Source organism: Nanorana parkeri, unplaced genomic scaffold, assembly GCF_000935625.1.
Source record: "Nanorana parkeri isolate BGI_ZX_2015 unplaced genomic scaffold, ASM93562v1 scaffold1061, whole genome shotgun sequence".
In the NCBI taxonomy this organism is placed as follows: domain Eukaryota; kingdom Metazoa; phylum Chordata; class Amphibia; order Anura; family Dicroglossidae; genus Nanorana; species Nanorana parkeri.
This window is the reverse complement of record NW_017307329.1, coordinates 10,696-32,213: the sequence shown is the minus strand read 5'-3', so window position 1 is coordinate 32,213 and position 21,518 is coordinate 10,696. Positions and strand designations below refer to the sequence as shown.

The window sequence follows — 21,518 nt, the reverse complement described above, 5'->3', positions numbered from 1 at the left end:
GCCCTAGCAGCTACACAGGACCAAGGAGCAGGTGAGTATATCCTCTTTATTTTCACTCCCTATAGACAAAATGAGCAGCTAACCCTTGTACTGTGGGGGTAGCCCCACTGCAAGGGTTCACTTTTCAAAATCCTGGAGTTCTATTTTAAAAACTTTTTTTTAGTTTAATATCACTTTAGGAAATAAATGCACATACATTAGTAACCTGATCTTTGAAAGTCCAGTTATTGCAGTGGGGCCAGTTATGTGTTTCTGGTTGTTTTTTTTAATATGCTATTGAGCAGATAGAAAAAAAAATGAGCTCGTTTGGCATATGTACAAACTGTTTCAAACTTGGGAAAAAACTAGGAAAACTTTGCCAAGATGTATGTAGCATCAGTGCAGAATTTTAAACCAACCATGTCACTGTGTGGGAAAAGTGCTTTTTTTTTTTAATGGGGTGTTGGTTCATGTCACTCTAATTCCAGCTCACCCATGAATTGTCCCCTGATATTCATTGTATTAAAGGAGGTAGCTGTGCCAAGACAGTCAGTGGCTGTTATGTTAGAGCTGTTCAATGATACATGAATGCAAGACCATGCGACATATCATTTACGGCTCTGTATCTTTGTCAGCACGGTGGTTTGTCCGCCCTAAGCAGAAGACATAGCAGTTACATACATGAGGACCTTTAAGTCACAGATAATTTTCATATCCTGAAGGGTTTCATGAAAAAGCACAACAAACACATATTGTTCCCTTCACAGCCACGCTCCCAAATTCTTCTGACACCTATGAAATCAGCTTTAAACAGCACAGCCCCATTTAACAGATAGAGTTACTGACTTCACCCCTTGTAATTAGTCACCCGCTGCGAGCCCCTTTGGCGGGGTGGGTACAAGTCACACAGTAACAGCTCCGTTTATTGTCCTGAAATTAAGATAAAGTGGTGCAGTCATCTGTAGCTGATAGATTAATAACTGTGCTGGAATCACACGCACAGAAGGGCTGGCTGCTGGGAGGGGGCGGATGCGAACTGGGAAATGAGCGATGGCTGGGCTATGGGGGCTAACTAAGCTTATTTATTTTCATGCTGCGCTGACAGTGCTGCACAGAGCAGAACACAGACTATACAGAGATATGTGTGACACACAGAGAAGAGACCGGCTAGAAAGCAACTTACAACTGCCAAGCATGAAGATGTTTTGCCTTGTTGCATGGTCAGGTTGGTGGTACAGCTTGGCGAGAATTATGAGCAGCAGGTCCTGGCAGGATTAGGGTCACTGCTGTGATTGGTGGACTGCATTTTCCCATGATATCTATGGGTGTCTTAAATGATCACTCTACCCTAAAACAAAGTACTGTAGTTACATTAACTGTATTAATAGCAGAGCCGTAGCTAGCTCCTTTTGCGCCCGAGGCAAGAACAGAAAAATGTGTGCCCCCAACAGACATGTGATGTCACCCGATGCTGTGCATGCGCGGCGTCAGTGGCGTCATGCGCCCCGCCTCCAAGATGGTGGCACAAATGCACTGGTGGCCAAATCCAAAATAGCATAAAAATGTGTTTCCTTATGACTAAAATAATGAAAAAATGTTTAGTTTCATTATGTCCATAACGACAATATTTAGTCTTTGCACATGTCTAATAATATGTGTGCAGGAGTGTGTGTGTGTGGTTGGGGAGGGGGGGTGTTATTATATTTTTTTTTACTGTTGGGGGGCTTCTGGGAAACAGACTCCTGACATTTCCGCTTTGAAATAGTAAAAGAAATTGAGGACACAGAATCCTCAATCTCTTTTTCTTCAGCATCTGCACCCTCAGTATAGAGGCTTCCCATTCATTCAGAAACTGGTGATAGTAAAATATTTATTATCATCCAGTTATCAATGGGTAGAAGCATCTATAGTGAGTGCTATTATGAGTATTCATGAGTATTAAGAAACTCATGAATGAACAGGAAGTGATGTAAAGCATGATCAGGTGATCACTCCAGTGTTTGCTCTGCACAAAGAGGATCAGTAAATATCACAGATATATACCAATCCTCCGCTCTGCCATTCTGAGTGCTGAAGCGAGCGGTGGGAGTGATTGCCGAGCGGTGTCATATCCTGGCCGAGCTGCTCTCTCTCCTCACCACTCGCCCATCCTGGATGACAGCACCCTCAAAACCACCTAGCCACTCCAACCCGCCGGCTGCAGCGCTCCATTTCTCATTGGAATCCACGCTGCCTCTGCCCATTCAGGCGGGAGAAGAGCAGCAGGGATCCAAGGAGATACTGGAGCATGTGCCGCCACTCTTCTCCCTGCCAAGCCTGAGCTGGCTGTGCCCCCTCTCAGCTGCGCCTGAGGCGAGTGCCTCACTCGCCTTATGGTACCTACGGCCCTGATTAATACTAGTAACAGTCACTGCAATGCTCTTAAAAGGACCTGGATCTGTACCATTATGCAGATATATGGCATGCTGCTCTGCTTTGGAGTTTTTGGCTCTAGTGAAACCGTGTTAGACAAAAGGAGGTATCTTAAATCTGAATCCCACACAAACTGCTTAATATACAGACAGAATACATAAATAGAAGCTGTTATACCTGCCAAATAATTTGTATTTCTTTCTATTCAGTCTTGAGAGTTAAGGTGCCCATACACTGCACGATTCTCGTACGAGAATCGGGCGAAATCCCGCGATTGTACGAGAATCGAGCAGTGTGAACTAAGACGTGCGGCCGTTTCTACTGTACGGTCGCACGTCTTTTGTCGAGCCAACATGCTCGAAAACCCAACGAGAATCGTATGATTCTCGGCGGGTTTCTAGCCTGCTCGCCCGATAGCTGCGGAACGGGCCGGTGTGCGCACGCGCACACTGCCCGTTCTGCATTGCCGTCATCGGAAGCACGCCCCTTAGCGGGGCGGGCTTTCGATGATCGCAAGTACGATCTGCCCGTCCAAGGTGGTTTCAAGAAGCATACGACCATCGCAAGACAAAGGTCTTGCGATGGTCGTAAGGTGTATGGGCACCTTTACACTGTCCTTCCACACAGTACAGCCAAGTGGTTTACACCACTTTCTCTGTTACAATTACAAAAAAAATTGGTGTCACCTCCCCACACCCAGCCTGCATACGGGATAGTGAAGGAACAGCTGCAGACTAATGAGGTCATCTCTGAGTTCTCTTCTTCTATCAGCATGTTTCTTGTAAGAGCATCTGCATGCTGCACACCAGCTGGTTCTCAGTCCTGCCCTTACTCCTGCTAGTCTGAGTGCTGCTGTACTGGAGATTGCTAGCTGCATTTAAAATAACATTTGATTGTTTTAATGTATACATAGATTATTTAATTTCTCTTAAATCTACCTAGAGTTTGGGATTAATGGCACGTAGTAGTTCTCTTTTTATCAGACATTTGAAAAAATTTATAATCTTGGGTAAATATGATTTAATTGTTTTAGGTTTATCCATTTCCGAATGATTGTACATCTGTTTCTACTATTTATATAGAATCTTCCATGTACAAGTAAACATTTAATGCAGGGTGCACCTTTGACACTGTTGTAATGGAGCAGTGTTTGCTAAAGAGAGAACACACAGAAGTTGTTTGCCTTCAGACTCTTTCTGTCAGATTGAAACTTCATACAGAGCTATCTTACCAGGCAGAAATGGGAAGGTGGATGAGCCATTAATCTGATTAATTCTCAACACAGCTTGGAGCTTGAGATATTGATTTTTGTAAACAACAGGCTTTATACCGCAAGTTAGATAAGGATAGCCTGCAAGGCATGCGAAAGGAAGACAAGGTCTCGATCCTTTGGTTGGATTTGAAATACAATATACTACTTTTGCAATAATTCATACTTACCTAACTAAAAATCTAGCAATGTCCAAATGCAATGCAGATGCCTGCATATAGTCTCACTCATCTCTTAGAGTAAACTGAGAGCCCAGAAACATGGGGACTGTATTATACAAAAGCTGACTTTAGTTAGGAAGTCAGCTTTTTGCCTGCTTTTTGTGCCTCTCTATTGATCAGTGAGACCATCCATCAAAGCTGATGGCGGGTAGTAAGACGCAGAAAGGGAGGGAATCTAAGTGTTGGTTTCCCTAGCTGAGGTTGGTGTTTCTTGCATTTTACAGTCACACGGAGGGAGTGACATCACTGCTTCCTCTGTTCTCTGACATTAGTTATTTTGGAGGTAGAAGAAGCTGGGGGGTGCTAGAGAGGTGAATATAAAGTGGCTGGTGGTGAGCTTTATAAAGACACTGTCGTTCTGACCTCAGTGGGCAAAGTAACAGTGTCTCTTTAAAGCACAATTTAACTAAGTTTAAATCAGCTAAATACATTGCAGGTTCATCAAAACAAAAGGCTTTCAATGTTCTATAGTTTGTTTTCTTCCTACTGTAAAGCAGCTATACCATGAATTTAAAGAAAAAACCTGTCCCCTGCCATCACACTATGAAACTCTTACTCTCTGTGGGAAAGCAGTGATGCCCCTGCTGAGACAGAACCAGAGCTCTCCAATCAACAGGAAGTATGAGCTTTGTTGAATGCAGAGCTATAGGTCTAACTCAGTAGGGGACATGTCATACCTATTTATGCAGAGAGACCACTGCTTCCCCCGCTGAGAGCAAAGATCCAACTCTGCAGCTGCTGGCAGAGGACAGGCTGTTTTAGAAAGGGGAGGAGCTGTAAGATATTGCACACCTTTTGTTTTGATGCACCTGAAATGTCTCTACCTGATTTAAACTGGGAGTTCATTTGGGCTTTAAAGAGAAAATTAAAGTGGATACCCTGAAGGCATCTATTACAGCAGCTAATTTCATTTTGAAAAAAGCATGGACAGGAAGTAGAAAGCTCATGGACTGGAAGCAATGAGATATCCGTAGTGCTGCGCTCCTCATTCACACCTAGCGACATACCTTTTGCAGCGGATCCGCACGGCCGGGATAGCGCGACTTTCGGGGCGACGTTCCAGCGACGATCCAGCGACGGTAGCGCGACCTTCCCCGTCGGGCTCCATAGAAAAAAAGCAAAATCGTGCAAAATCCGCAGAAAAAAGGGTCCGGTAGAAGCGACTTGCGACCGCGACGCGCGACATGGAGTTAAGACAGCTCCATTGAATAACATTGGCCGGCGACTTCTTGCGATATCGCGCGGCAAAAATGCGCGATATCGCGGTGGAAATCGCGCGACAATTCGCTATATGTGAACGGGGCCTTAATGTGCACATTGATGGACTCCCCAGAAACATGTTAATTTTTAACTAAACTGCTGTATCTCCAAATGCTCAGTGCAAGATGAAGGTATAGTAAGTTTTACATTCATGTTTGTGAAATTTATTACTAGCTCTTCTCTTTTACATGGGATGACTTTTAGCTTAGTTTTACAAGCCCTTAATGTCCGCACCTGAAAACCCTTGGTACTTATTAAAACAGCCGCACGCTGCGAGAAACTGCTGTTTTACTTGCTGCCGTCTCATGGGAGGGAGCTTGTTGTAAAGTGTTACATAATGATTGTTTAAGTGCAATTAAAACTTGCTGGTTCAGAATGTATTTATCTTGTAATGACCCATTTTTTTTCCATCTTGCTACCAAGAGGCTCAGAGCATGCATAAATTATAGGGCTTCAGTCATGTAAATTCAGATGACATTCAGCAAGCCCTTACTTTTGGAACTTGGCACGATTAAAATATGAAGGAAGCATTCAGTGCATGGCAAGTGGGTCAAAGAAAGCATTTCGGTTGTTGTAAATTATTTTTTGTTTTTTAATTTTCCAGAATATTCCTAGGAAAGCCTGATTAGAGATCAGCTTGAATTATAGGGCAGGTGCACACAAGTAATATTTCTTTATCTAGTTTTCTCATTGCCACTTGCTGGCTTTTTTTTATATTTTCGGAACTCCAGTGGTATAATCTACTTAGTGCTCACCTTTGTCTCTGGCTGATTGGAGTTTATGGATGCTCCTCCTTCTGGATTCTAAAGTGAATAACATTGGTCAGAGGCCTGGGACCCCCTAGTAATTGCGCTGGCATGTGTACAAGTCTTAAGGTGGCCATACACTCTACAACCATCGCAAGACTTTAGTCTTGCGATGGTTGTAAAGGGATTTAAAAAACGTACGATCTGCCTATCTTGGACAGGCAGATCGCACTCTCGATCATCGCAAGCCCGCCCCCCTCAGGGGCGGGCTTCCGATGACCGCAATGCTGAATGGGCAGTGTGCGCGTGCGCACACCGGCCCGTTCAGCATTTGTCTTCCGAGCACCGTTCTAACCAGCCGAGAATCGTACGATTCCCGGCTGGTTTTCGAACATGCTGGTTCGACAGAAGACGTGCGACCGTATAGTAGAAACGGTCGCACGTCTCCGTTCACACTGCTCGATTATCGTACGAAAAACCGATCGCATACGATTATCGTACGATAATCGTGCAGTGTATGGGCACCTTTAGAATGCAAACAGAGATTTAAGGTGCCCATACACCTTACAATTATCTGCAGATTTTCTGTGGTTAGATGGAAAAAGTGCAACAGATTGGCCCAGGTGGAGATTACTCCATCCACACAGTGTAGTGTAGACGGAGGAATCTGTTGCACCATTTCCATCTGACCAGAGAAAATCTGCAGATAATTGTAAGGTGTATGGCCAGCTTTACAGTCATTCCTTTGAAAGTTGTAAGAAACCAATAGGTGGCTTAACTCTCCAGCATCTAACAAAAATGTCACTTTTAACATACAAGCATTTGGAAGGCTGTTGAGCAACCCAATCACTTGTGTGCTGCCAAAGAGTGTGTCCCCTTCTGTCACCACTGCCGGCTATACTGGGATCTGATACCCTTCGTGCAGGCCCAGGACCGGCATGGTGATGTGTGCGGCTGGATTTGAGGAAGGTCAGTACTTTTCCAGTCGTTGATCTCTCCACTTACTAAAACTGCAAGCGACGATGATATCTCCACCTCGGTTTGGGCTGTCCCTTCTCTGGCTGCTGTAGTCAGAGAAGAAGCCGGTGAAGCATGATCTCTACTTCAGTGGGGTCCTCAGGTGACATAATAGACCCCTGATGTCTCCATAAAGAGGATGTGTCACCTACTCTGTGCCATCACATAGAGGACTTCTTACCCCCCTATGTCAGAGCAATGAAGTTAAGCATAAAAAAAAGAAATTATAGTGAAATGCGAAAATGATTGCGACACTCATTACCTATCACAGTGAACGTTGGAGTGAGAGCAATAATTTGTGCCATCACTCACTGTTAACTCTAAATCGATGCGCAGTAAAGGCTTTTGAAGAGTCGCCATTTCACAGGCACGCACAATTTTAAGGCTTGACATGTTTGGTATCTATTTACACAACCCCATCTTTGTTATTTTACCAAAAATTTTGTATTATATTCTGTTTGTGTGCACTAAGATTAATTGAGTGTGTTTTTTCCCCAAAAATATTGATTTGATAAACATTAGTGCAAATATCGCATGCTTTTTTTTTTCTACAGGGGCCTCTGCTTTCAGAAAATAAATCATTGCTGGGGGGTTTAAGCAGTTTTCTAGCCAAAACTGCAGATTTTAACTTGTGTGCATAAATTTAAAAATTGCTGTCAACGCAAAGTGGTTAAAGGCGCATGTACATGTGAAATTCAGCTTATGCTGGAATCTGGTAAGAAGGCAGCCATACTGGATGCCTGGATTGGGACAAGTGTAGTTTTGTGCTCTACTTTGACCGCAATGCTCCTGATCATGAGTAAGGATGGGCTCGGTCGTATTCGCAGCTTCACGTGCCGCGCCCGCCAGGAAGCTGACAGCACCAATCACAGGTACTGAGACATTTTCCCGGTCCGGTATGCGAGTTCAAACATTCCCAAGTGCTATAATAAATTCCCCCCAGAGAGTTTTTAAACTAGAGTGGGGAAGGATAGGAGTTTTTTTTTTCCTTACTTAGCAGGGACAGGAGATGAAAGGAAAGCAGGACACAGATAGCAATAAAAACACAGGGTTATTACCCTTTACCCAAACTTTGCAAAATAAAAACAAGATGTTGAAGACTGTAGATAAACAAGGTGTACCTAAATGATGAATTCACATATTTCACCTTGGCTAACCATATTTGTACGTCACTATAGGCTTGGATGTGTGGAGGCCGTATGGAAGATGCTCCCTGCTCTCGTGTTGGACATATTTACCGGAAATATGTGCCCTACAAGGTACCCGCTGGTGTCAGCCTGGCAAGGGTAAGGTTCTTCCACCTTCAATGTTTCTAAACATTTGTGTTCCTATGTACGTAAAAAATAATACCAGTTTTGTACTCTCAGTTGCAGTAATCAAATAATGATGACCCTAAAGCCCTTATCTTGTAGTTTCTTTCATGATGAATTTGAATGAGAACAAGACTAAGCACAAACCTCTGGATGTAAGGGTAGAGGGAGCATTTGTTACATTAATGTTCCTCACCTACAGTATTTGTTCTGCTTCCAAACGTTATCTTGGTCCCCATTGTAGAACTGCAGGCAGGACAGCATCTAGTGGCATTGAGTAGTAGATCTTTTCCAGTCTGCTCCACATTGCACATATTCCACCTACCTGTCACTAGAAACAATGCACCTTGTGTTACTAAGTGTCCTCTGTGCACAGTGTAGTCTGTTCACTGCCATGTTGCAAAATATATTTTAGTGATTACCAAAGAGCCAGCTCTAAAAACCAATATGCAATATGCATCCTGCCTGTTACTATATGGTGGCTGAAAGATACACAGTAACAAATAACGTGCCAAATGTTCCCAACATAAAACAAGGTAAAAGGATTATTTCATGCACACATGTTCCACCTTGGTACCCCTGCACTTTTGTTCCGGTACTGTACCCCCTTGCACATCTGTTCTATTACTATACCCACCTGCACACATGTTCCACCCCTGGAACTCCCTGCACATCTGCACCGCCCTGTTTGCACACATCCTCATCCGTAAGATCAGCTTAACCACCTCAAGTTCTGGTGGGATTTCATGCAGTCCTGCAGGAGGGAACAGGGTGATGCAGCGAGCTGCACATAGGTCCATGTCAGAGGATATCATGTTGGCCAGAGTGACAGCAATCTTTAAAAAAAAAAAGGGCAAGTGCTCACAGGAACCCGGGATACCCTGCAGGAGATGCAAGGACTGTACCCCAGCATTTCATTGCCTGCCTCCCCACTGACATAGCTATTAATGACCTGGTCCCCAGATAATTTTTTCAGTTGCCATGGTGACCTGGCCACCAGAAATTGTACAGGCCTGGATAAACTATTTTAAATCTAGCTTACATAGGACAGTCTGGATATGTATGGTGTTACTGGATGCTGCCCAACACCGTCAGCCTTGTAATTTTGCAAATGTCATACAGAGTAGATAGAGCTATTGTCTGTTTAATTATGTTTTTCAGTGCTGCGCCACACTGTTCACTATGCTCGAGATAACTGTACCCTGTACATTGTCCTGTATCCTTAAAGAAGAACTCTGGGCATAATTATTCTTAACCCTTGCAGTGGGGCTACCCTTGTTCTGCAAGGGTTAAGTGCTCATTTTCATCTAGTGATGAAAATAAAAAGTTTTTCTCACCTGAACCTTGGAGCCGGCTGGCTTCAGCCTCACTCCCCTTCTACTGCAATGACCTAAGGCCCTGTGAGTCATCGCATCCTGTTCAGTGTTTAGGACGTGAGGACATTCCATCGCTGGATCAGAGGAGGAGGCAGGGACCGGAGAACCACTTTTTTTATTTTCATCCTTGAAAACAAGCACCTAACCCTTGCAGTGTAGGGTTGGCCCCGCTGCAGGGATTAAGAATAATTATGTCCGGAGTTCTCCTTTAACTCTCCAGACGGATACTCTGGCCTGTTCTACTTTGTATGTTGTACTGTACATTATATCCTCCAGACTTTTGCACACTGTATGCCATGCTGTAAGTTACATACTTCAGGCCACCATGCTGTATGTTACGGTATATACTCTGGACTGCTCCACTTTTTACACTGTGGTGTACATTACATACTGAAGACCACTCTACTCTGTATGCTGTATTACATAGTGCTGACTGCAGTATGCTCTGCACTGTGTAATAGATACCATACACCACTCTGTATATTGTGTTGTATGATGCACGCTGCGGACTGCCCCACTCTGTATGGTATATGGTACAATACATATGCACACTGTGCTGTGAATTATATACTGTTATTTGTACCATTTTTTTAGGACTTTAGAATTAGATCCCATTAAATAAACAGGCATAGTTGTGTTAGTATTTGTTTGAAGATGGAGTAAGACTTTAAGCCCTCATTCACACGGGTAGCAGCCGGCCCGTACAGATCTATGCTGCATGCACGGCCAAATCGGTCCACTCCCGGAAAAGACAGGTGCTGCGTGTGATTGTACGTGTGATGGGAGTACACTGGCGTACGCTCACCCGAACTGCACGTCCATGGGGGTGTCCATACTGGTAGGCTGTCAGGATGGATCCTGTCTGTGTCTGAGCAGGGACACCCGCACCCGTACGGACGTGCAGTTCGGGTGAGCGTAGGGCGGCATACGGCTGCGTACTCCCATAGAGAAGAACAGGCTGCTGCGTGTAATCACACGCATCACCTGTCCTTCCCGGGAGCGGCCAGATACAGCCGTGCACGCAGCATGGATCTGTACGGGCCGGCTGTTGCTCGTGTGAATGAGGGCTAAGAAAAGTTTGTATGAAAGAGTAAAAGAACATTCTGGTAGTTAAACTAATATTGGCACTTTAGCATTCTAAAGTAAGTAACTGGTCTAAAAAAATTTTTACAATGCTACCCAAGGTAGGTTCATATTATTGTTAAAATGCAAGGCTGTTTTAAGAATTCCCAGTGTCTATGAGCAGTCTGATCCTCTCTGGACAAATAGAGCTGTAGACATGTGCGATTCGTTTCGTTCCGAATCGAAATTCGGACGAATTTTCGGAAATTCGGACATTCTGATGTATCCGAATTCCGAATTACAGACATAACGAATGCAAACGAATCCGAATTTCCATTTCCGAAATTCGGTAGCGGTAGTTCGAACGTTCGTTTCGTATTCTGTTCTTATTCGTTTCTTATTCGTTTCGTTCGTTGGAGCAAAGTGACATTAGAGAAGGAGAAAAATATTTTTTCCCCCTCAAATGTCACTTTGCTGCGAACGAACGAAACGAATAAGAAACGAATAAGAACAGAAAACGAAACGAACGTTCGAACTACCGCTACCAAATTTCATCCGAATTGACTTTCACACCCGAAACCCGAAAAACGAAATAACACAAATCCGAATTTAAAACGAAACAAAACAAATTTTTTGGCAGTGCACATGTCTACTTAGCTGTACTTAATGGAGCACAATTTATTTCTGTACTATTGATTCCAAATCACTGAACACAACAATACTTGTAATGTTGCGCTTTGTTTTAGCCCCATCTAGTGGTCATGGTGCTAACTCCTTTATACAGCTTGATGGTACTTCCAACCAAGAATGTCAATTAAATTGCCTTTATTGTTGGGGATTCATCATTAATAACTTGCACTTTAAGTTTTGCCTGACAAGTACACATCTCCTTCCAGAACCTGAAGCGAGTAGCTGAAGTGTGGATGGATGAATATGCAGAGTACATCTACCAGCGACGTCCTGACTACAGGCATCTCTCTCCCGGCGATGTGGCATCCCAGAAGGAGCTGCGCAGCAGGTTAAACTGTCAAACCTTCAAGTGGTTCATGAACAAAGTGGCTTGGGACTTGCCCAAGTTTTACCCTCCTGTGGAACCTCCTGCCGCTGCATGGGGAGAGGCAAGTGAAAGACAGGCCCAGATAAGTAAGATGTATTTAAAGGAACCTCTATCCAGGATGGAGTGCATTATCTCTGTTTCATTAGGGTGATTTCCCTTTACTTCATGTTCTGTAGAGTCAACAGGAAGTGTGAGGATATCTTTGCAATGTGAGGGATATCCCCTCTTAGACAGTTGTCACAGAAACAAGAGTCCCCATTGGAAGATTTACGTGCTACTTCTGTTCTGGTGGCAACTCAAAATGTTGGTATTACCTTCACTTTTATTTCCAGTGCCATTGGTGTTTGGGACAATTAGAGAGAGTGAATCCCTATAACGGGGATGCAGGCAGCAATAAAAACCTGATAGTGGTTCTATCCTCTCACCACTAAATCCAAATCTAAAAAAAGTGTTGTCTTTAGTTATAATTGAACTCAAGGCAAACGGCTATGTAGACAAATAAAATACTTAGAAGGAAGCTGCTTTAGCTGCCAAAGAGTTTGTATTTTTGTCTATTTCTGAGACTTCACAGTCCTGTCACAGCACAGCTGGAGAATGACACTACTTTCTCTGTCACAGTTCTAGACTGTAGAAGTGATTCAGTGGTGTCATCTCCCTACCTCCAGCCTGCTGACGAGACAGTCAAAGAGCAGTAGCAGGCTGATGAGGTCCCCCTTCTGTTCAATCTTTTCTCCGCTTTTGTCGTCATGTTCCTTGTCAGCACATGTCCATGCAGGTATCCTGATTGACTCTCAGTGCTGTCCTTCCCTCTCCCAGTCTAAGCTGTTGCACAGGCAGTTGCAAGTCAAATTCAGGTATTTACAAAAATTGCATTCAATTCCTTTTAATGATGTCTTAATAATACAGAGCTGCATTAAATTTGTGCATTTTACATCTGCCTGTAGTTCAGCTTTAACATTTTCAGAACGTTGTCTTTGTACCCAAAAAATGTGTGTCTAAAGCCAAAACATTGTAATTTAGTTATGCATAGAGCGGTGAGGGGTCATTACACCTGCAGTTTTTTTTATTGCTCTTAAAGGAGAACTATGAGGTGAGTGCTTTTCACTCATCCTCCTAGTTCTAGCCGATGTGTGACAATGAAACTGTCACAAGTAGGCTCAGTAGATCGGGAAGTGAGCGAACACATACCGGCGCTCGCTCACTTCTTGCTCCTGTCACGGCAGAGAGCCGTGAAAACGGAGGGACTGGAATCCCCCCTCCCCGCTCCGATCCGCCAGCGCTGACTGGCGGAACGGACGGGGGAGGGGGCGGTTACAGCTGGCTCTGCATCTAGATAGGCAGAGCCAGCTGTCACTCACGCAGCTGGGCGGATCCAGACATAATTGTCGGGATCCGTTTCAGCTGCGGCGTCCCTTAGGAGAACTAGGGGGAAAAGCCCTAACCCCATAGTTCTCCTTTAAAGAATAAAACCTAAATAGAGTTATGATTCCAGTTACCAGTAAGTTATAAAACAGAAGTATCTTTGTTATCAAAAATATGCACGGGCATGTAAAACGATTGCCCACCCATTAAGAAGGTTTCTCTTGGTCTATTTAAGTGCAACTGCACATTATATGTTACCCACTATCTTCAAAGTATATGCATAGCCTGCTTCCTATACCAGTAATAAATATCAAAATCAAACAGAAAATAACAATTTGTAAAAATTAAAACCTTTACAAAAATATATATCCAACTGTTCAATATAGAGATTGTATCCAGTTATCTGCTGCATGCTTTCCAATCACAGTAATGTTTAAGTACAATTTGTTCTCTTTCCAAAGGGATAGCACATTGTTTGCTTTTCATAGAACACCACTGTAGAGATCAGTGCTCGGTATTCCCACATAAATAGCACGTGTCAAGGATCATATGATGGTAATGCACTTGTATAAGTGTTTAAAATATCCCCATAGGATCAATGCTCAGTGGTGATATTGAATCCTAGAGAAATCCTTGATGGTCCATCTTGTTGGAAAATAGTGGTCATCAATACCAGCATCAATATAGAGGATCACTTTCACTCCTGTTAGACCACAGCATAGTCCATACACACTTCACGGCTTGTAAATGGATGTATGGATTGTATCACAACATGAGAAATGTTTATCAGTCCCCTGAGGACATATAATCTTGGAACCTAAAAGGGTATCCACTGATGAAATAATAGCATTCTCACAGATGCGTATGTGTCAGCAACAATCAATATCCACACAATATATGGCTTCTCAGAGATTGCAGTTGCTGGTATGTGTAAAGAGTGGACATAGGAATTACATTTTATCCAAAAGACAACCAGCAACTAACAATTGAGCCAAATGAAAGTGAAGCTTAGCAAGATCTCAAACTGAAAGGATGATAACAGTCCCACGCATGCATATGTGTCAGTAAATGTTATTATCATTGTAGCATATGGTTCTTTAAGGAAGAACTCCAGAATTTTTAAAAATTAACCCTTGCTGTGGGGCTACCTCCGCACTGCAAGGGTTAAGTATTCGCTTTGGTCTAGGGGAGGAAATACCCAATTCTCTGTCCCGCCTGACTGCTATATCGGTCCCTGCAGTCTCTTCTCCCCTGGGCTCCGGCGGTCTAAGGACCTATGACATTATCACATCTAATGCAGGTCTATTAGACATGAGGACACTGAAGGACGTACAGGAGAGTGAAGTGAGCAGTCACAGGATCAGATGAGCATTTCTTCTTTATTTTCACCACTAGACCAAAACGAGCAGTTAATTTATGCAGAGTGGGGGTAGCCCTACTGCAAGAGTTAATTTTTTAAAATCCTGGATTTCTTCTTTAAATTTGCAAGTTCGGATATATATAAATTATGTTCATAGAAACTGCATTCCATTCATAAGGCAATCCATGTCCTAATGGAGTCTGATCTCAAAAAAGGCTACAGGGCAGCAGCAAGGTGGTTTGGGGGAAAGCAGGAAGCGCCAACAGGCCCATCTATGCAGCCTACGTGTCCCGTTCAGTCATTTCACCTAATAGGCTTCTTTGGAAAGGCCGATGGTTGCCCATTAGGAATGGTCCAGTTTAAAAACAGTGCCTGGCAAAATCCCCAACAAAAAGGCCCTGTCCACAAATCCCAGGGTGCAGTGCAGTTGCACACACATCACAAATGGTGCCTTTGGAAGGGAGCCATTCGCATAATCAGCCTGGAACGCATGGCTAGCAGGTGTAAACTTTTACTTATGTATGTATGAAAAAAATCAAAAATCTTTTTTTTAAAAGATAAACAAAATTTAGAGCACCCTAATTCAGTGCCATCATTCAGTATATGTACATAAGGATACCAACACGACAGTGATTGACTATATTCCTGTGTTACATTCTTACAGAATTTTTATATATTTTTTCTTATCTTCGTTAACGGACATAGGATCAGTAGTAAATCATAGACAATTGGGTTCTACTGCTGCCTACAGAAGGAATCGGACAGTTGGCCAGCCAGATATAACCCATCCCACCATGCTTGAGTATTTTGTCCTAGGAGGAAGGACTCCTGTCTCTATTGAGAAAAGTTTACTCATTTTTACTAGCCATTTTTTTCTACTGAGATTATCATTTTGCTTCAAGTCTAGAATTTCTCTCTTTGCTGCTTAGCAGGGGCTCTTTATGCTGCTATCCAGATTGTCTAATTTTCAGGGTAGCTCTGTAGGCCGTTCCCAGACCGTGTCTAGAATGTGACCTTAGGGCTCTGGGCTCTGCTTGTAGCACTTTCCAAACCTTGTGTCCCACATTAGTTAGCCGCAGAGCGCCCTGGAGGTCCACAGCTGTGACATTACCTTTGTTGTGACATGTCACTGATGGTTCACTAGTGAATATGACTATTAAAGCAGTGAAAACACCTTATGTACCTACATTTATTAACACTGCTTATAGCACTTTCCATGCTGCCACAGAGCACATTACAGGGGCAGAGCGGTGGCACGTCTCCAGTGTGTCCAGTCTCTGGTGCCCTTTTATCATTCACTGTGCAGTTTTACTTTTGGGAGCTCTCTTTTCTGTCAGCTACAGAAAGAGTTAACCATACTCTGGCATATTATGCTGCGTTGCTATCTCCAGCAGCATGCCCACATTCTCCTCACTCTGTTTCCACCCTGTTTTGTTTAGTGTGAGATAGCTCTCCCTGTCTTCACTCCTGCAAGGGACAAAGAGTTTTCACCTCTCATACTCCTTTGTGCCGCTTACAGTGTCAAGTCACAAAGGGGAGCAGTCCTGCTGCTGGGGGCTTCTCTAGTTCACAATCCAATGACAGTTCTAGGGCCGCCTGCAGTGTCCCTGCTCAGGATCTTGATACCAACTGCCTAGACTTTTGTCCACTACTTGAGTCAGTTCCCTCATCAGTCTCCCCCGTAGCTCCATCAGGTGTGGTACTCTCCTCTGCTTTATCCAGGGAGAAGTTATACACAGCTATGCTGTATTTTATGAATAAAGTTTCCATGATGATTGCTGGCTCTGAATGTGGAAGCCGTAAGCATGCTGCTATGCCTTCAATAGCCTCTGAGTCTCATGCCGCGGATTCCTTTTTGTCAAGGAGGCTCACAAATCCTTATTGGATGAGGCTGTTCCTGAGGAACAGCAGTAAGCTACCATTACCCCCAGACTTAAAGGAGCCATTACGGTTCTTACCGACACAGTGCGAGACTCCTTAAAAATAGATCAGTCTGATGCTTCTACAAGTGTAGTCTGGTATCTCTCCAAGGTCCAAAAACTGTTAAAAGCTTCCCAGTTATTTCCTTGCTTGATGATGTACTATATGGAGATTGTGATAAAATGTTAACTCCTTCAAAACACTTTTAGGAACAATACTAATTTGAGGCGTCCTATATTATAAAATGAGCAATTCCCACTGTAGATCCAGCGATTTCGCAGTTTAGCCAAACATTGACGGTATCTATTGACGATGCTCCGGTGTTTAAGGATTTTACTGACAAACACTTGAAAGCGTTTTACAAATCTTTGTTTCACTAGCAGGTTGTTCTATGCAGTCTACCATTGCTGTGGTGTTAGTAGTAAAGCCTAGGGGGGAATAGATTACACAAATGTCTCAGTATCCAGCTGAGCTGCTATTCTCACTGATCCTTTCAGGTTAGAATACTTAGAGCCTCTACCTTCTCCCTGCACAATTGTGTAGATAGATTAGTCAACATCACTCGCCTGGTTTCCAAAATTAGCGTAATCTCCATCAATATACAGAGAACCCTTTCCCACAAATGTTGATCTGCAGAACACGCATATAAAAATCATTTGCTTTGCATGCCTTTTGAAGGGTATGTATTTTGAAAGTTTTTGGATAACTTCATTAAGGAAATCACTGGTGTAAAAATACACATTTACCCCAGCAAAAAGGCCAGGGTCCTAACATGGGAAGACTTTTTCCACTTCTAATGCCAAGAAGAGGTTTTTTTCATTTCTCTTTGGCTTCATGTACCCAATTGAGACCCATACCAGGCACCAAATTCAACTGAAAGCCTTGGACCTCAAAATCCCAATCCACCTGTCCTCTTGATCATTAGGATTGCCCCATGTATCAAAGGGGGGGACGTTCTTTGTGGACACCTAGACCGAAACCATCTTAGATGCCCCAGTTTTTTACTGTTGTTATATGTGGGCTTCTTAGAATGTAATTGCTGTGTTGTTCGGTTGGACTGCTGTAGGATGTCACAATGGTCTACGATTTACAACTGATCTTGTGTCCCTTAATAAAGGATAAACAAAACAGGATGATAAACTCCACGAAAATGATTTTACAGTAAGTACAAAAATCATGTCTTATCCTAAAACAAAAAACTTTACAAAAACTACAACCTCAACAATATGTGAGGTAATGGTGAAACATAGGGAACCCCACCAAAAAAAAAATAATGTAATAAAAACAAAAGTTAATAGACTTGTTTATTTACCTTGATGCAGCAGCAATATGTTATCAAAATCTCTACATTGTGGATTCCTATGTACTCTATCCAAAGAATAAAAAATTAGCTTTGGGTGTTAGAATATCGCATGACCAGGGCTTCTTTAAGTTTTTATTAAATATACTAATTTTAGGTCAAATGTAGCAACCAATGTAACAACAATCCATGTTCATATTTAAAATAATATTTCCTCAGTACAGTATTGCAATTAGCATAATGTGATACCATAATCATCTGACTATTGTGTAGAAACATTAAAGTGACACCAAACTGAGGAGTTAAATCTTAAAGGAGAACTATGAGGTGAGTGCTTTTCACTCATCCTCATAGTTCTAGCCGACCTGTGACAATGAGACAGTCACAGGTCGGCTCAGTAGATCGGGAGGTGAGCGAACACATACCGAGTTCAGTCACCTCTCGATCCTGTCCCGGCTCTCTGACGTGACAGGGGGAGGGGCTGGATTCCCCTCTCCCCGCTCCGATCTGCCAGCGCTGACTGGCGGAACGGACAGGGGAGGGGGCGGGTACAGCTGGCTCTGCCTCTAGATAGGCAGAGCCAGCTGTCACTCACACAGCTGGGTGGATCTCGACAGTAATTTCGGGATCCGTCCTGGCTGCGGCTGTCTCGTTATATCGCAAGCTGTAGCTCGCAATATACTGAGCTTTGGGTCAGGGGAGGATGCTAGTTTCTGTCCTCCTGTGACCCTTAGGAGAACTATGGGGTAAAACACTTAACCCATAGTTCTCCTTTAACTGCAGCAGTGAAATATCAGGCCGCCTTCCCCCCTCCCCGGACAGGGCTGCGCTGTGTAAATCTCAGAGCTGAATGTACTAAAATACAAATCTTTTGGCAAGTGAAGCCGCTCCCACATATGTATTTTACATGTGTATATATACACATATGTATATTACACAGCTGGGCGGATCCCGTCATCTAAGTCGGGATTCGCTCCGGCTGCAGCGTCTCAGTATACCGCGAGCTGTAGCTTGCGGTATACTGAGCTTAGGGTAATGGGAGGACGCTAGTTTGTGTCCTCCCGTTACCCTAAGGAGAACTATGGGGAAAAACACTGACCCCATAGTTCTCCTTTAAAATGCATTTGAAACAAACAGCCACTACGAACATCATGTTTCGTCAGTATCTTGTAATACCAAAGGGCCATGTATACTTGGCACATTTTATGTGCCCATGCCTTGGCATAGCTCCATTAAAGTAGCACTGAACTCAGGACTTAAAACTGAAAAATACCTTCACTTTGAACAAAAATGTATGCTATTGGTGTAACACTCGGCTGTAGTTCCTCAAATCATCTCTGAATTGCTGCTGACACTGTCCTTCCTTCTGGAGGGTGGCTACTTTTGTTCCCCATGGTCCCTGTGTGTTTTGTAAAGCAGTCACCGCTCCAAGCTCGGTCCTGTGATGGACTACAATCTCAATATAAATTAGTAAAATAAACGTGAGATTATAGGGCATCACAGGAGTGAGCTTGGAACTGTGTCTACTTTATAACACACACAGGGACCATTTGAGGATCTACAGCCGAGTGATAGAAGATTTTAAAAAAGGTCAGCAATGCTAGCCTCCATTTTGTCATGACACAGTCACTTTAAAAAGAAACAACTTTTTATTCACTAAACAACTTTTTATTCACTTGGTAGGGCCAGATCTGGTCCTCGATGTTTGGCCTAGCCCTGTCACATATGGGCAGGGAGAGGCGCTTCAACTTTGTATAAGCCTTGGCTGAAATTGTTTTGAAGCTTACACAGTGCTTCTTTTCTCTTTCCCAGGGGCTGAACTAAGCTTTGGGGGTGCAGAGAGATGCTATGTATTAGAAGCCATGGGGCCAGCATGGGCAAACTACAGGTTAATTTTAAGAATAAGGGTTACTTCTCCACAGCACCAATCAATTTTAAACTTTCTGCAGCTGTACATCTGATTGGTGGCTGAGCAGATGTTTTCCATCTTTACAGTAAAGACATGTGGATACAGAATTTCAGACCTAGAACAAAATAGCGTATAACAAGGCAACATGGCCAGTATTATTCTAAATGAAAGTGATTTTGAAATGTGTTAAAGAGGTTTTCTAAAATGGCTAAATGGGAGTTTTCCTTTTAGCAATGTTTAATGACTCCTTCTATTCAATTTTAGGAGTAATGAAAAGATGTGAATATTGATTGAATCTTCTTTTTTCCTCCTATCGTCAGATCCGGAACAAGAAGACAGGTCTCTGTGTGGACAGTAAGCATTCCTCTATGGGCTCCGAGTTAAGACTGGACACCTGCACCAAGGGGCGTAAGGCAGATGCCTGGAACAGTGCACAGGTAGATAGGATAGTTGTCTGAGTCTACCATATAGATCAAAGCTCAGAAGTGAGAAGCTAATACAAAATCTTTTTCAGGTATTCACCCTGGGTTGGAGAGAAGACATTCGCCCTGGAGATCCACTGCACACTAAGAAAGTATGCTACGATGCCATATCTCACACCAGTCCCGTCACACTCTTTGATTGCCATGGGATGAGAGGGAACCAGCTGTGGAAATACAGAAAGGTTAGTAGAGCTAGAAAATATCCTCTATAGGCACAAAAGAATATTAGATGATAGATGGACAGATGGATATATGGATGGACGGACAGGTGGACATATTGATAGAATGATATAGCTAGTCTGTGTCTGGCTGTCCTTTTAGTCTGTTGCATATCTATCACTGTCTATCTACCTATGACATTCTGCAGCTGGCCATAAACATGTATTCCCCCCTCCCCTCACCTTGCATCTTCCCTGACATGCACATGTACGCTCTGCAGAGACTTTATCCTAAGAGCCATCCAGATCATGCTTGACAGCTAGCCGCACTCTAAGGCCTATCTGTCTGTCTCTGTCTGTCTATCCGTCTGTCTATAAAAATGTAGATAGGCAAATACTAATCCTGTCTGATTTACTTGCAGGATAAGACCATCTTTCACCCCACCAGTAACAGCTGTTTGGACTGCAGTGAATCAGACCGCAGAATCTTCATGAGCATTTGTAACCCTTCCTCCCAGACACAGCAATGGACTTTTGAAAACACCAACTCCACAATCTTAGAAGCCTTCAACAGAGATCGGAACTTATAAGGACGGATGGAAAGGATATACATATATAAATAGGAATATATATATATTTTAAATCTATATTTTTTACTGATAAGTGGGTGGGAGATTTGTTTCTTTCTGGCAATTTCAGCCTGACACAGCCATGCTGGGGGTAGAGATCTCTCTGTTAATGCTCAACCCCTGCCCAAAGCCCCTTTAACTGGAAGAATAGATTTGGGGTATAGTTATTAATATCTAGGACTTGTATTGATGAGTTTGTACTGTGCCGCCAGGTTACCTTCTGTCTGCTTACTGGGCCCTTCCTAATGAAGGGTGCTAACCCTTTCTTCAGAGACAATGAGTCTACTGAATGGACTTAAACTGTAGGTCTGAGCACAATAAAAAAACATATGCAATATGATGCAAGTACCAAAAATACCTGTTGATCCTGCCAGAAATGCAAATGCTTCTATGCTACAATGCTGCCTCTGCTGCACTGAAATTCCAACTAATGCTATCAGGCCTGCCTGAGTTCTCTATTCTACTGAACTATAGAACATCTCCCCCTCTCCTCAGCTTAGTAACAAAAGGGAGAGGACTAGGCAGGTCTAACAACACTGATTGGGATTCCAATGCAGCAGAGGCAGTCTTGCCAGCTTTCTACGGGAATTTAGGAGCTCACAAGATTTCTGGAAGGTTAGAAGGTATTTAAAAATACTTGTAGCATGTATAAAGAGACAAAACAGAGAGATGTACTGAATAGATTTTT

General features: G+C 43.2%; 1 protein-coding gene across 3 annotated transcripts in view; it reads left to right on the top strand.

Moving 5' to 3' along the window:
- Positions 1-20,886, top strand: part of GALNT10 (polypeptide N-acetylgalactosaminyltransferase 10) — a 208,357-nt gene extending 187,471 nt beyond the window's left edge. For all 3 annotated transcript variants that reach the window (XM_018567554.1, XM_018567553.1, XM_018567555.1), the window contains 5 exons: positions 8,084-8,191; positions 11,550-11,771; positions 19,882-19,998; positions 20,076-20,225; positions 20,624-20,886. In XM_018567554.1, the coding sequence (XP_018423056.1) occupies positions 8,084-8,191; positions 11,550-11,771; positions 19,882-19,998; positions 20,076-20,225; positions 20,624-20,791 (765 nt within the window). In that variant the 3' untranslated portion in view covers positions 20,792-20,886. The remainder of the gene's footprint in view (positions 1-8,083; positions 8,192-11,549; positions 11,772-19,881; positions 19,999-20,075; positions 20,226-20,623) is intronic.
- Positions 20,887-21,518: the final 632 nt, after the last annotated feature.